The following is a 12,737-nucleotide window of genomic DNA, read 5'->3' as shown; positions in this document are numbered from 1 at the left end:
AACCTATTAGTCCTTAAAATACCACGACCTCCCTTCCTTTCCTGAAGCTTTCTGGGCCATTTCAGTCTCTTGTAAAATGTAGTCTTAGTGTCTCAGTTGGAAGGTTGGTATGTATATTGCCTTGTGTTATTTCCCTGTTTTATTTTTTTCTGGTGGTGCTTGCTATTGAAGTCAGGGCTTGGGTGCTGTCCAGTAATTTGTTGTTTTTTTTTTTTGGGGTCCAGTCATGGGACCTGAACTCTGGGCCTGGGCACTGTCCCTCAGCTCTTCAGCTCAAGCCTAGCGCTCTACACTTGAGCCACAGCGCCACTTCCAGCTTTTTTCTTTTTGCTTATGTGGTGCTGAGGAATCGAACTCAGGGCCTCAGGCATGCAAGGCAAGCGCTCTACCACTGAGCCACCTTCCCAGCCCCAGTAGTTTTTTTTTTTTTTGCTCACGGCTAGTCCTCTATCATTTGAGCCACAACTCCCTTCCAAGCTTTCGTGCTGATTAATTGGAGATAAAAGTCTCTTGGCTTTCTTGCACAGGTTGGCTTTGAACCTTGATGCTCACATCTCAGTCAGTGAGCCACTGGCCTCTGGAGCCTTGTGTTATTTCTGTATGCCATGCCTATGACTTAGTTTTTGCTAAAGCTTGTAAGTAAGCCACAGAAGGGACAGGCCGGTGTTTGTATCTTTTTGTAAGGTTCCTAATATCTAGTACTTAGGTAAGGTTTAAATGAAGGACTCTCATTCAAAAGAAGACAGACATTTCTGATTTACTTCAGTAAATCCTTTTACTCCAAGTGTGAAAGTGAAAGTGGGAAAGGAAACAATAAACTGCAGGTATATGGCTTTATCATTGACTTTCTAATGAAGTTAGATGTTTTCATATGGAGAAGATTTTAATCCCCAGAACAATTCAAAAGAAACATCTCAATTTTTGCTAATCAAAAAAGAAAATAAATGAAGGTTTAGTTTAGAGTTAACAGAGATAATTAGAGGTTTAAAAGCAATAAAATATATTTTATGTTAATAAAATTATTTTCTCCAGGAAGTATGAATTCTGAACTGTAACTAGATCAAACAATATTTAAATCTTAGTAGAAAGAGGTTCTGTTGCTTTCTGTAAGTGGAAAACTTTAAATATAATAAAAAGGTTCCTGATTTGTTTTTTTCTTTTTTAGCTTGTGATCACTCCTTATTATGGAAAATAAATGTGATTGCTTTTGTACAGGACTCAGGTTTAACTTGCCTAATACCACGAAGTCGGGGTACAGTGTGGAAAGGTAAAAAAAATCTCGCATCTGCTGTTACATGTTGTTAACTCCCTTAGCAGACGTTAAATCATTTCAAGTACAATAATAGTGTGGGAGGTAAATTAACTAACCATTAACTATCTTATAAATACACAATTAACATGCCAACATTTATATGACACATTGATGGGGCAGCAGTAATTTTTGATTGGGAGTTTGCAGACCTTTGAGAAGCCTCAGGCTGTTACTTATTCAGACAAGTTTGCACAGATTGCAGGTGAGGGGTCTGCAAGTCTGCCTGACAGAAGGAAGTATGGGTAGTAGTTTGAAGAAGTCTGGGAAGGGGAATTTCTTTCTAATCATTTGACTAGACTTGAGTATTTTATGTCATATCGTTGCTTATGTCAGATCCTTAGGGCATGAAGGTATATAAGGAGGACTCATTTGCTTATGATTAGTTTTTTAAAGAAACAGAACACTTCAAGTATGGACTTGGAACTGAAGTTGCATGAATCATTAGGGATTTTGAAAAATACACTTAGGCAGGTCAAGGTATAGCTCATTGATAATGCACTTGCCTAGCATGTGTGACCCTGCCCCCAGAACTGTAACAAAACAAAATAAAAAATATACTTAGCCCTGAGTATATACGGTAGCCCTCTATGGTTTCAGGTCAAAAAGTAGATGGTCTTGCCAGGTGCTGGTGGCTCACGCCTATAACCCTAGCTACTCAGGAGGCTGAGGTCTGAGGATCGTGGTTCAAAGCCAGCCCAGGCAGGAAAGACCGTGAGACTCCTATCTCCAATAAACCACCAGAAAACCGGAAGTGGCGCTGTGGCTCAAGTGGTAGAGTGCTTGCTTTGAGCTGAAGAGACAGCACCCAGGCCCAGAGTTCAAGCCCTACACTGACAAAAAAATAAAAATAAAAGTAGATGGTCTTTAAAGTTTCTTTCATGTGTATATTTTGTGTAATTTATTTTAATTTTGGAACAACTATTACATGGACTACTTATTTCTTGCTGTTGTACAAATTAATGCTGTATTAGTAGAGGGAGCTAAGGATCTGTCTATTGCAGGGTCTGTCTTACATCTTTCACTAAGACCCATGAGAACAGTTTTTCTCAGGCCTTAGGTCTCAAAGAAGCATAATAGGATTTTAAAAATCCTTTTTGTTATGATTATTGTAACATGTTACTTTTTGTTTTGAGTGGCTGAGTGGTAAAATGCTTAAGATCTCAAACTCTTAGATTTTATTCTTAGTTCTCCTGTGTAGATTCATAGCTCTGTTTGGGTTTCAGCTACTTTCTTGGAAACCTTTGTGTCACTTTTTTTTTTTTAAATCTGTAAAATGGGAATACAATTAGTAATGTCTTAATAGGAATATTTTGAGTGATATATGAATTCTTGGGGAAAGATAGACTGGTTCTACCTTTCTGAGTAAATTAAGGCTAGCTGATGTCACTGTGTTTTGCTTCCCGATTTCTGTAGTCTACCTGTTGCAAATATCCAAGGTCTTATGGCATGCACTGATTTATCCTGAATTACTTCCCCTTTGCCACTGTTCTTGTGTGTGTGTATGTGTTTGTTCGTGCACTTACATTGTATTGTGTTGCAATGTTGAACATTATGTTTTTTGATAAACTATTATAAAGTTTGAGAGTATGTATGCTAAAGTTTTAAAAATTGAATTTGAACTTGATGTTCATTAGAACCTATTACAAATTATTTCCATGTTTATAGCATATTCTAAATTCTCATATGCGCGTTACATGATTATTACTGATACAAATGGGTGTGTAAAATGGCAATAGAATCCAGATTGTACCTGGAGCCATACTTAGCACATAGTAGTTAGCACTCAATACATTAAAAATGGCTGTCATTCTGGGACATTTTTTAACTGTCTTCCTATTCTGCTTAGACATCCCAATTGCTTCCATGTATAACAAAACAGATCTGTATGCTTTAAGGATCTGGAGTTTTAAAATTGGAGAAGGAGACTGGGTAGGGTTATAGCTCTAGTACTTAGCATGTATGAAGCCATGAGTTTTACGCCCAGCACTGGCCCCCTCTAAAAAAACAAAAGTGGAAGAAAAGCTATAAAAACAAGACATCTTCAAGGAGATGATGACTTCCTGGAGCCTGATACTGTTTGTCTGATAGTATAAAGGTATATAAAAAAGACTATTTCAGAGAGCCAGGAATTGGTTATGTCTAGGAGGAAGGCATTCAGGACCAGAAGAGACAGCATTTATGAAAGTGTGGGGCAGCATTTCTTTTTTTTTTTTCTTTTTTTTGGGGGTCCGGTCGTGGGGCCTAAACTCTGGGCCTGGGCGCTGTCCCTCAGCTCTTCAGCTCAAGGCTAGCGCTCTACCACCTGAGCCACAGCGCCACTTCCGGCTTTTTTCTTTTTGCTTATGTGGTGCTGAGGAATCGAACCCAGGGCCTCATGCATGCAAGGCAAGCGCTCTACCAGTGAGCCACCTTCCCAGCCCAGCAGCATTTCTTATTTAATTTTTTTCAGTGCTGGGAATTGAACCCAGTAGAGCAGCAGCTCTTCTAAACTGGGTTCTTTGAAACTTTGATATGCTTTAGTGTTTCTCAAGAAAAAGCGTTTAGGGAGCAGATAGGTTTGGATTACATTATCTTACTAGATGCCCCATTCTAGATCCCCCTTTGGAGATTTTCACAGTACTCATGAATAATTTTGAAGCTTTGAGAAGTCCTGTAGTTAAAAAGTCAAGCAATACAAGCTTGTTTAATTTTTTTTCAAGTTTTAGGCATTAAAAACATAAGCATTAAACTGTAGTAAAAAATATATATCATAAAATTGGTTGTTCAAATCTTTTTTTTGTGTGTCAGTTGTAGGGCCTGAACTCTGGTCCTGGGTACTGTCCCTCAGCTCTTCCGCTCAAGGCTAGCTCTCTACTACTTGAGCCACAGCACCACTTCGACTTTTTCTGCTTATGTGGTGCTGAGGAATTAAACCTAGGGCCTCACTCATGCAAGGCAAGCACTCTACCACTGAGCCACATTCCCAGCCCCTGCCCCCCCTTTTTTTTTGGTTCTGGGTTTTGAACTCAGGGCTTTGTGCTTGCTTTGCTTGTTTGCTTGGCTCGAGGTCTACCACTTGAGCCACCACTGTGATGGTTATTTTGGAGATAAAGTTGAGCAATTTTTTTTTTTTAACCTAGATTGGCCTTAAACCAAGATCTTCAGATCTTAGTCTCCTGAGTAGCTAGGGTAACATGCATGGATGTATAATTTACTGGCATGAAGCAGATTTACATTATTTTGTAGGTATCATCACCACTCATCTCAAGAACTCTTCCTTTTTCCTAGTCTGAAATATAGCTATTAGACAGCTTCCCAATCTTTACTCCTTCCAGCCTGTGGCAGCTATCATTTCCCTTGCCTTTTCTGTGAACTTGATTACTCTTGGTATCCCATGCAAGTGTTAGTCCTTCAGTGACTGGCTTATTTTACTTTGCAGATAAGAACCCTAAGGTTTATTCATATGGAAGCATATATTAGAATTTAAAGGCTGAATAATAACCTTTTGTTGTGATTGTTGTTTTACAGTCCTGGGTCTTGTGCATACTAGGCAAACACTCTACCACTGACTGAGCTATATCTTCAGCTTTTTGGGCTGAATAATATTCAGTCCTATGTGTGCACTACACTTTTTTTTTTTTATCCATCTTGTACCATCTAGAGTGCATGGTATCGTGTATGTATATGTCTCATGGCATTATTAATAGATGCTTAGATTACTTTTAGAGTTTCAGTACATATTACATTTTGTGTAATTATCTTTTTAGTATGAGTCCTGTAAGTGGGATTGCTTAGAGGGTGTTCAGATTTTATATTTTGATAAATATTGTCATATTGCCTTCTAAAGAGTCCCAATTTTTACTCCTTCTCAGTAGACGTGAGAGTCACTGAACCCTGGCCAATATTAGCTTTATTTTTTTTTTTCTCTTTGTACAACTAAACAGAAAATAACTTGTTTTCTTCTGTGTCCTGAATGACTTTGTTTTAGAAATCAATTATATCTTCAAATGATACTTAGCTGCTCTTAAGAAGATTTAAGAAAATGTTTGTGGTTCTGAAAAGCAAAACCAGTTGGTATTGTCCCAAGGTGACAGTTTTTGAAGGGCACATTGAAGGGAAGCTCCTGTGTCTGTATTAAAAAAAGCAGCAGTCTTAATCTCATATCTGACGTGTTTACATATGACTTACCTCGACAACAAAATTGGATAGTCATTGGTAGTTGCAAAGCAACACGTATTGAATTCCTGCCATGGGTAACATCTGGGTTGTGTTAGGGATGTGGTGTTATGGTCCTTGTCCTTGTGGAACTTATGCTCTACATCTTCAAGAACACCTAATAGGAAGTAGCAGGTGACATGTATAAAAGCACATTTTTCAGGGCATTCCTATGGGAGTTCCTTATCATTACTGATACTGATATGATAAATATTCATTGAATAAATCAAACAGATTCCTCGATGTATGAAGTTCTAGAGTGTGTGTGTGTGTGTGTGTGTGTGTGTGTGTGTGTGTGTGTGTGTGTGTGTGTGTGTGTGTGTGTGTGTGTGTGTGTGTGTGTGTGTGTGTGTGTGTGTGTGTGTGTGTGTGTGTGTGTGTGTGTGTGTGTTGGTTCTGAGGCTTGAATTCGGGCTGGGAACTGTCCCTGAGCATTTTTGCTAAAGGCTTGTGCTCTATCACTTGAACTGCAGTTCCACTTTTGTTTTGTTTTGTTTTTTTGGTATGTGTGTGTGTTGGGGGGGTAGTTAATTGGAGATAAGTCTCAAGGACTTTATTGCTGGGCTTGACTTGGAATCACTGTCCTCAGATTGCAGCCTGCTGAGTCGTTAGGATTATAGGCATGAGCCACCAGCACCCAACTGAGGTCTCAGGGTTCTCTGGGTGCTTTGAGGTCTCTCCTTTTGGGGAGTTGGAGTATTATAAGCTGTAATGGACCAGATTCATTTAGCTGAGAAAGATTTTTATCAAGGGTACTTCATTGTGCTTTTGCTTCACCTTTTGCCTTATAACCTTTTAGTGCTTTTTTCTTTTCTTTTTTCTCTTGGTTTTGGGGTTTGAACTCAGCCTGGGAACTGTCCCTTAGCCTTTTTGCTCAAGGCTAGTGCTCTACCATTTTGAGCCACAGCTCCATGGATAAGATTGTCATTGACTTTCCTGCCCAGGCTGGCTTTGAATAGTGATCCTCAGATTTCAGCCTCCTGAGTAGCTAGGATTGCAGGAGTGAGCCACCAGCATCCAGCCAGTTGGGGCTTCATATTGAAACCCTTGATTTTTCAGGAGAGAACTAGTTAATGTGAAAGTGGAACCTCTTCCTACCTCCAACATCTAGTTGCTTTCCTTCCACTGTTACAGCCGCATTATGGTTATTGTAGCCCTGGCAATCTGTAATTCTGTGACAAATACTCTTATTTACAGACAATTCTATGCTTGTATTCTATCTATGATTATATGTGTGAAATTTAAATGTTCCTGTTTAATCTTATAAGTTCTTAGATTGATATATTTCAAATCATATATTAACACCTCTAGGGCCAAATATCTCAAAATTTGACATAATCCCATGGTATCAGGAGATGTGTTGAGTTGCATTATGAAATTTGTTCTGGAAATTCTGACTTCCCTGTGTATTTTCCATTACTCCAGTATAAAAGTAGTAGTCAGTGAATATATTTAAAGGGAAAAATAAATATTAATGTACTTGATTATTTATGCTTCTCAGTTAAACTTCCTTATATGTGTCTTTAAGACCTGCTGTGATGACAGAGAAAAATCTCCTCTCCCTACCCCACTTCCCCTCCTTTTCTCTCTCCTTTTGCTTTATACTGGGGCTTGCACTCATGGCTCTTGCTTGCTAGGCCAGGCACCCTTATCACACACCCCCAACCCCAGACAAAAAGTTTAAAACCTCAGTTGGCTATAATGATTTATTAAATAGACTTTCCCTTATTTATGTTTAAACTTCAGAAGAAACACATGACAAGAAAATCTGTGTTATAGGGATTGATCCCAACGCTTTTCTCACAAGTCCCTTACCCCTGAGCTACATCCCCAGCCTTGGTAATAGTTGTGTTTTTATGGGTTTTTTTTGTTTATTTATTTTTTTAAAATAAAAACCTTTAGGACTATTTCTAGGAACATATCCAGTTCAGCTTTCACATTCCTTGTACTTATGAATTTCTAGTGTGGAGGATGGCTGTAGATGCCATGGCACGTGTCTTGTTTTCTTAGCTATTCAGAAGGCATAGATAGGTGAATTACAGTTGGAGTCTGGCCCTGAGCCAAATTGTGGCAAGCTCCAGGCCCTCATTTTAAAGTCCAGTACCAAAAAAAAAAAAAAAAAAAGGAGGTGCCCTCTATTTAAAAGAACCACAGACTTATCTTCCATGAACTTCCTAAAGAAAGATAAGGTATTGATATATTTTGTGGCTACTTTAAGAATTAATAATGGCATTTAACAGTAGAATTAATAATGGAATTTTTAAGGTGAGTAATATGGCTCATGATCCCAGTTTCTCAGGAGGCTTAGATTGGGAGAATTGTGGTTCATCATCTCCAGACTAAGTAAAAACATTACCGAGACCTCCAGCTTAACCAATGTGGGCACAGTGGCATGCTTATGTAATTCTGGTTGCCTAGGAGGTATAAGTAGGATGATCACAGTTGAAGGTGGCTCCTCACAAATGGTAAACCCTAACTGAGAAATGAACTAAAGCAAAAATGGCTGGTGTTGTGGCTGACATGGTAGAGTATCTACTTTGCAAGTGGGAGTTTGAGTTCAAACTTCAGTACCACCCCCTAAAGAGTATTTTTTTAAACCACCATCATCATAATTATTAATAATAGCCTCCAGTTATTTATGTGCCATGTATTCTTTTGAAAAACCATCTATACTTTTAACCTACATTTTGTGCTATATAGTCTTCTTACCTAAATTATCATCTATATTTTTATTTTCTCTCATCCTGGAACCTCCATTTTCTTTTTTTGTCAATCGTGGGGCTTGAATTCTGGGCCTGGGCACTGTCCCTCAGCTCTTCAGCTCAAGGCTAGTGCTCTACCACTTGAGCCACAGCACCACTTCTGGCTTTTTCTGCTTATGTGGTGCTGAGAAATCAAACCCAGGGCCTCATGCATGAGAGTCAAACACTCTACCACTGAGCCACATTCCCAGCCTGGAACTTCCATTTTATAAATGAAGAACACAAAGCTTAAAAAAGGTTTCAAGTATTTTGACCAAGATCACATTGTTAGCAAGTGACCAGTTCTATTTCTGGAGCCTAGTTCCTAACCACTGTCCTGTAATGTTTTCTTTATTGAATATTTCCAGTTAGCTGAGGAGGCACTACTGTACTCCTTAGGATAAACATCTTTATAGTTTACAGGATTGAAGAAGCAGTTCTTACAATTAGGTTTTAAAATAATAATCTTGTAGCAAGGCATTTTTGGTTAATCCATTTTATTTTTAAAGCACAATCCTACCTTCAAATGTGTTTATTAAGCACATTTACTGTTGTGGTATACTTTTTATAAAATCCCTAGTACCTCAGAAAGCTATGTATTGCCCTTTTAAACACTCTACAACCATGTGACAGGAAGAGAAATGTAAACTGATGAAATACAGTTTCCTACTTTAGTACATCATTTGAGGAAAATACAACTTGTTCCCCCACGACCTTATAAAATAATGAGACTGCATGGGAGTGAAGGGAGAGAGGAAAGAGAATTTATTGTCCTAACAGTAGTTATGTGCTTTGACTTGCCTGACTAAGGAGTTACTATTATTTGTTTTGCAAGAGCGTAAGCTTTCCTCTCTGATACCATGGAGATCTCATTGACTAGTGTTATAGCCCCTAGTGCTTATAAGGATTTTCTTTCAGCTTAGATTTAATCCCTTTAAACTCCTAGGTCCAGGGATAAATGTTGATTTTTCAAGATAGTTTTTTTACCACCTTGAATGTGTTTGAAAAATGATCCAGTCATTTTCTGCCTTATTCTTAAATATTGCTGTGTACATCATGTTTCTAGGTAGGTGAGCTGGTGGAACAATATGAAGAGGAGAAAATAGATTTTTAAGGAAATTGGCCCACAGAAAGGATGGCCTTCTTGGACAATCCAACTATCATTCTAGCTCATATTCGGCAGTCACATGTGACCAGTGATGACACGGGAATGTGTGAGATGGTCCTCATTGATCATGATGTTGATCTAGAGAAGATTCATCCTCCTTCAATGCCTGGAGACAGTGGGTCAGAAATTCAGGGAAGCAATGGTGAGACTCAGGGCTATGTATACGCCCAGTCAGTCGATATTACCTCAAGTTGGGACTTTGGTATTAGAAGACGCTCAAATACAGGTAAACATTGGCTTCTGACTTTAAATTAGTAAACAATCTTATGGGATAATGCGTAATGTTGGAACTAGTGTAATGGGGGAAGTTCTTGTATGCTAATGGGACCATGCATATGTCAGACTGGGAGGAAATCTGTTGTATCTCCATCTATGTGAGTGGGAAATGGAAAGTACCTCTGGAATGCTGTTAGGAGAAAGTAGATGGTAAAGGAAGAGGTGGGAAAGGAGAGAAGGAGAGTCATGTGTAATGTTATCTTTCTAAAAAGTCCCTGTGTAGAAAAGGAAGTGGACTTGTTTGGTATGTCTTTCCAGAGGAACATTTAAGTCCCAGTAGATAGACCACCTGGAGGCAGACTTAAAGATGATGTAATAAAGAGCCGTTAGCACTCTGAGCTGACTAGCCAAGGCGTGTAGTCTACGGCCTCGGGCAGTTCTTGCTCCTGGAGGAATTGGGGGGATGGGGAGTGGGCTGAGACAGCTGAACATTTGTTAAGCCTAATTGTAATAGGAATTCCCATGTTGGATATACAATTTAAAAAGGGATTCCTGTTGTGGATGTTTTACCTTTACTTTCTTGTTGACCTTTGTGGTTTAAAAATGATCAACTTTTGTGTATGTGTGTGCATATATATAAATATAAATATATGTAAATATAAATATATATTTTTATGCACATACATATATATAGTTACATATGTATATATTACATGTTTGGTCTGTATATTTAATTTTAATTTTAAGCTTTTAAAAGTTTCTCATTACCCATTTCAGGTTTACTTTTTTTTGATAGCCTTTCAAGGAGAATGTGATAAATAAAATAAGACATTTACTTAAATGTTTTATTAAAAATACATACTATAGTTGTGATATGACAGGGTATTCTAGGAGCTAACCATTTTTATTTGGTCATCAAAAAATATGATCTCCAAATCAGCAATAACTTGCTAACCCTGGGAAAGATAGTAGTAAGAGATGTATTATAACAATGAAAATATTTACAAACTTACTTTCATGATTCAAAGGTAAAATATACATAAAGGAATATTGCAGGTATAGCTGAATACAATTCACAGTGAAAGGCACATTAAGGTTTTGTCTAAGAATTTAGCATCACTGATATTACAAAGAGTAATTTGCCTTCATGAAAATAATTAATAGCATTTCCCAGTATCTAAAGGAACTGTTATCAAAATAGGGCTTGAATATAATTTAGAACCATTGATTCTCAGTTCTCTAGTTGAAACTGACTTCCTTGCAAGTTATTGAGATGATATCTTATATGACAGGTTGAATGGATTTCTGTAGGAGAATGCTGCTAAATTGAGAGCTTTATGATTATATTACTTTGGCTGTACCTTTCATATTTATTAATTGCAATTGAATGCATTTTTCTTCAATGGGATTTAGTTAGATATAGTGACATTGTCAGGATGCTTTTTGCAGTATAGTTTCAATTTTTGGTAAGCATATTTTCTATATTTCTTTAACATAATGCTAAAACAGGAGTATATGATTTCCTACTTTGAAAGTGGTTGAAAACAAGATATATGTTATGTATTTTGTGCCCAAATAGATTGTTGAAGCTTAGCAAGAGAAATGAATTTTAGATGATGACATTGATTCTGATTTTCTAGTCCATTGTGATCTTGATGCAATGTTGTTAATGGATGCCAATGGCATTTCTTGAAAGGCTCAGCTCACTGATTTTTAAGGCTTATCAGCCAGTAGCAAGATAGTCACAAATGCATAGTTTTAGGTGAATCTTAGAGTTGGACTTTCTTTTGGTAGCACTAAGGTGCTAGTTGTCCTTGTGACCAAGGTATTTACTTTGTTAATCCTTTCAGCATATCTTAAATTTTTTAAGAGAAAAATTATTCTTTTTAAGATTTGACTAATGTACAAAGATACAAATCATTTATTTTACTACCTATAAACTGTTTCAGCCCACTGAAGAAAAGCTATGCTAATTTATATAGCTTTGACATTTTATAATTTTCATGATTTTTAGATAAAGGATTTTATATTTAAAACTTTAATAGTCTAGTCTGAGTTCATTTATCTTTAATTTTTGAAACGGGTAGAGTAATTCATAACAGTAATTTTATTCCTGTAATGTAATATTCACTTCAGTTCATTTGTGCATTAAAATTCCTTTAAGACCGTTATTAATGATTTATATAATGAAATGTCATATTAATCACAGAAGTTTTCACATTTTATTATTCTCTTCCATGTTAATACTATCTTTATGATCTCTATTAATGTTTTATATCCTCTAATTTCAATTATAAATCAAGAATATTTTCATGTTTTTGTTGGTATTTGCTTTTCAGGGGTGCCACCTTTAAAATTTTATGACTTTTTCCCTACATATGCAATATAAAACATCTTTATTCATATAAAGATAGTTAATTATGTCTTTGTTTATAGTAAACTTTCATTGACAAACTTATAGTTATAATATTTCTTTTCAAGCTCAAAGATTAGAACGACTCCGAAAAGAGAGACAAAACCAGATCAAATGCAAAAATATTCAGTGGAAAGAAAGAAATTCTAAGCAATCAGGTAAGTGGAAATAATTTTAATTTTTAACTTGAGATTTATATGTTTAGATTATATTATTGTATAAGAACTTTTATTTTTAATGTATCCTTTTGAAACCTTTTGACAGACAGTTCTTGTATTCTGAGTTTTGAGCTCTTTTACTTGGTGGCCTTGGCCCTCTGAATGTTTGTGTTCTTCCTGTCTTGTCTTTTGACTTCCATTCACTCTGAGTCACAGAGATTCATTCACACAGGAGACATTTTGTATACACTCATGCCAGAACTTTCTTCTTAGGGCCAAGGATTATTTCATTATTTTTATGGACTAGTCTCTGGGCTCTAGATTCATCTTTGCAGTTCTAACCTAGCCTTTTCTTTGCCATATTTGTGGTTATATTAACAATCTTTTTTGGATGTCTGCTAATTCTTTTAGCTGAAAATTATATTGCTGGTATTATATTACTATTTTCTGTATGTGTTCATAGGATGTGTATTTAAAGGCTGATTATATTTTATATTTCAACATTCAATCTCAGAAAACAAAAAATTAAAAAATA

General features: G+C 36.7%; 1 protein-coding gene across 5 annotated transcripts in view; it reads left to right on the top strand.

Moving 5' to 3' along the window:
• The window catches only part of Mapkap1 (MAPK associated protein 1), a 234,748-nt gene that overhangs the window by 22,500 nt on the left and 199,511 nt on the right, over positions 1-12,737 (top strand). For 4 of the 5 annotated variants that reach the window (XM_042681086.1, XM_042681084.1, XM_042681087.1 and 1 more), the window contains exons 2-3: positions 9,314-9,641; positions 12,113-12,202. In XM_042681086.1, coding sequence (XP_042537020.1) covers positions 9,383-9,641; positions 12,113-12,202 — 349 coding nt within the window. In that variant the 5' untranslated portion in view covers positions 9,314-9,382. Of the gene's footprint in view, positions 1-1,165; positions 1,268-9,313; positions 9,642-12,112; positions 12,203-12,737 lie in introns of those variants that run through there. The other variant, XM_042681085.1, reaches the window with a different exon arrangement.

This window comes from Dipodomys spectabilis, unplaced genomic scaffold, assembly GCF_019054845.1.
Source record: "Dipodomys spectabilis isolate Male_0828 unplaced genomic scaffold, ASM1905484v1 ptg000067l, whole genome shotgun sequence".
NCBI lineage: Eukaryota > Metazoa > Chordata > Mammalia > Rodentia > Heteromyidae > Dipodomys > Dipodomys spectabilis.
Note: the sequence above shows the minus strand (reverse complement) of the source record. Positions and strands in the feature narration are given on the sequence as shown.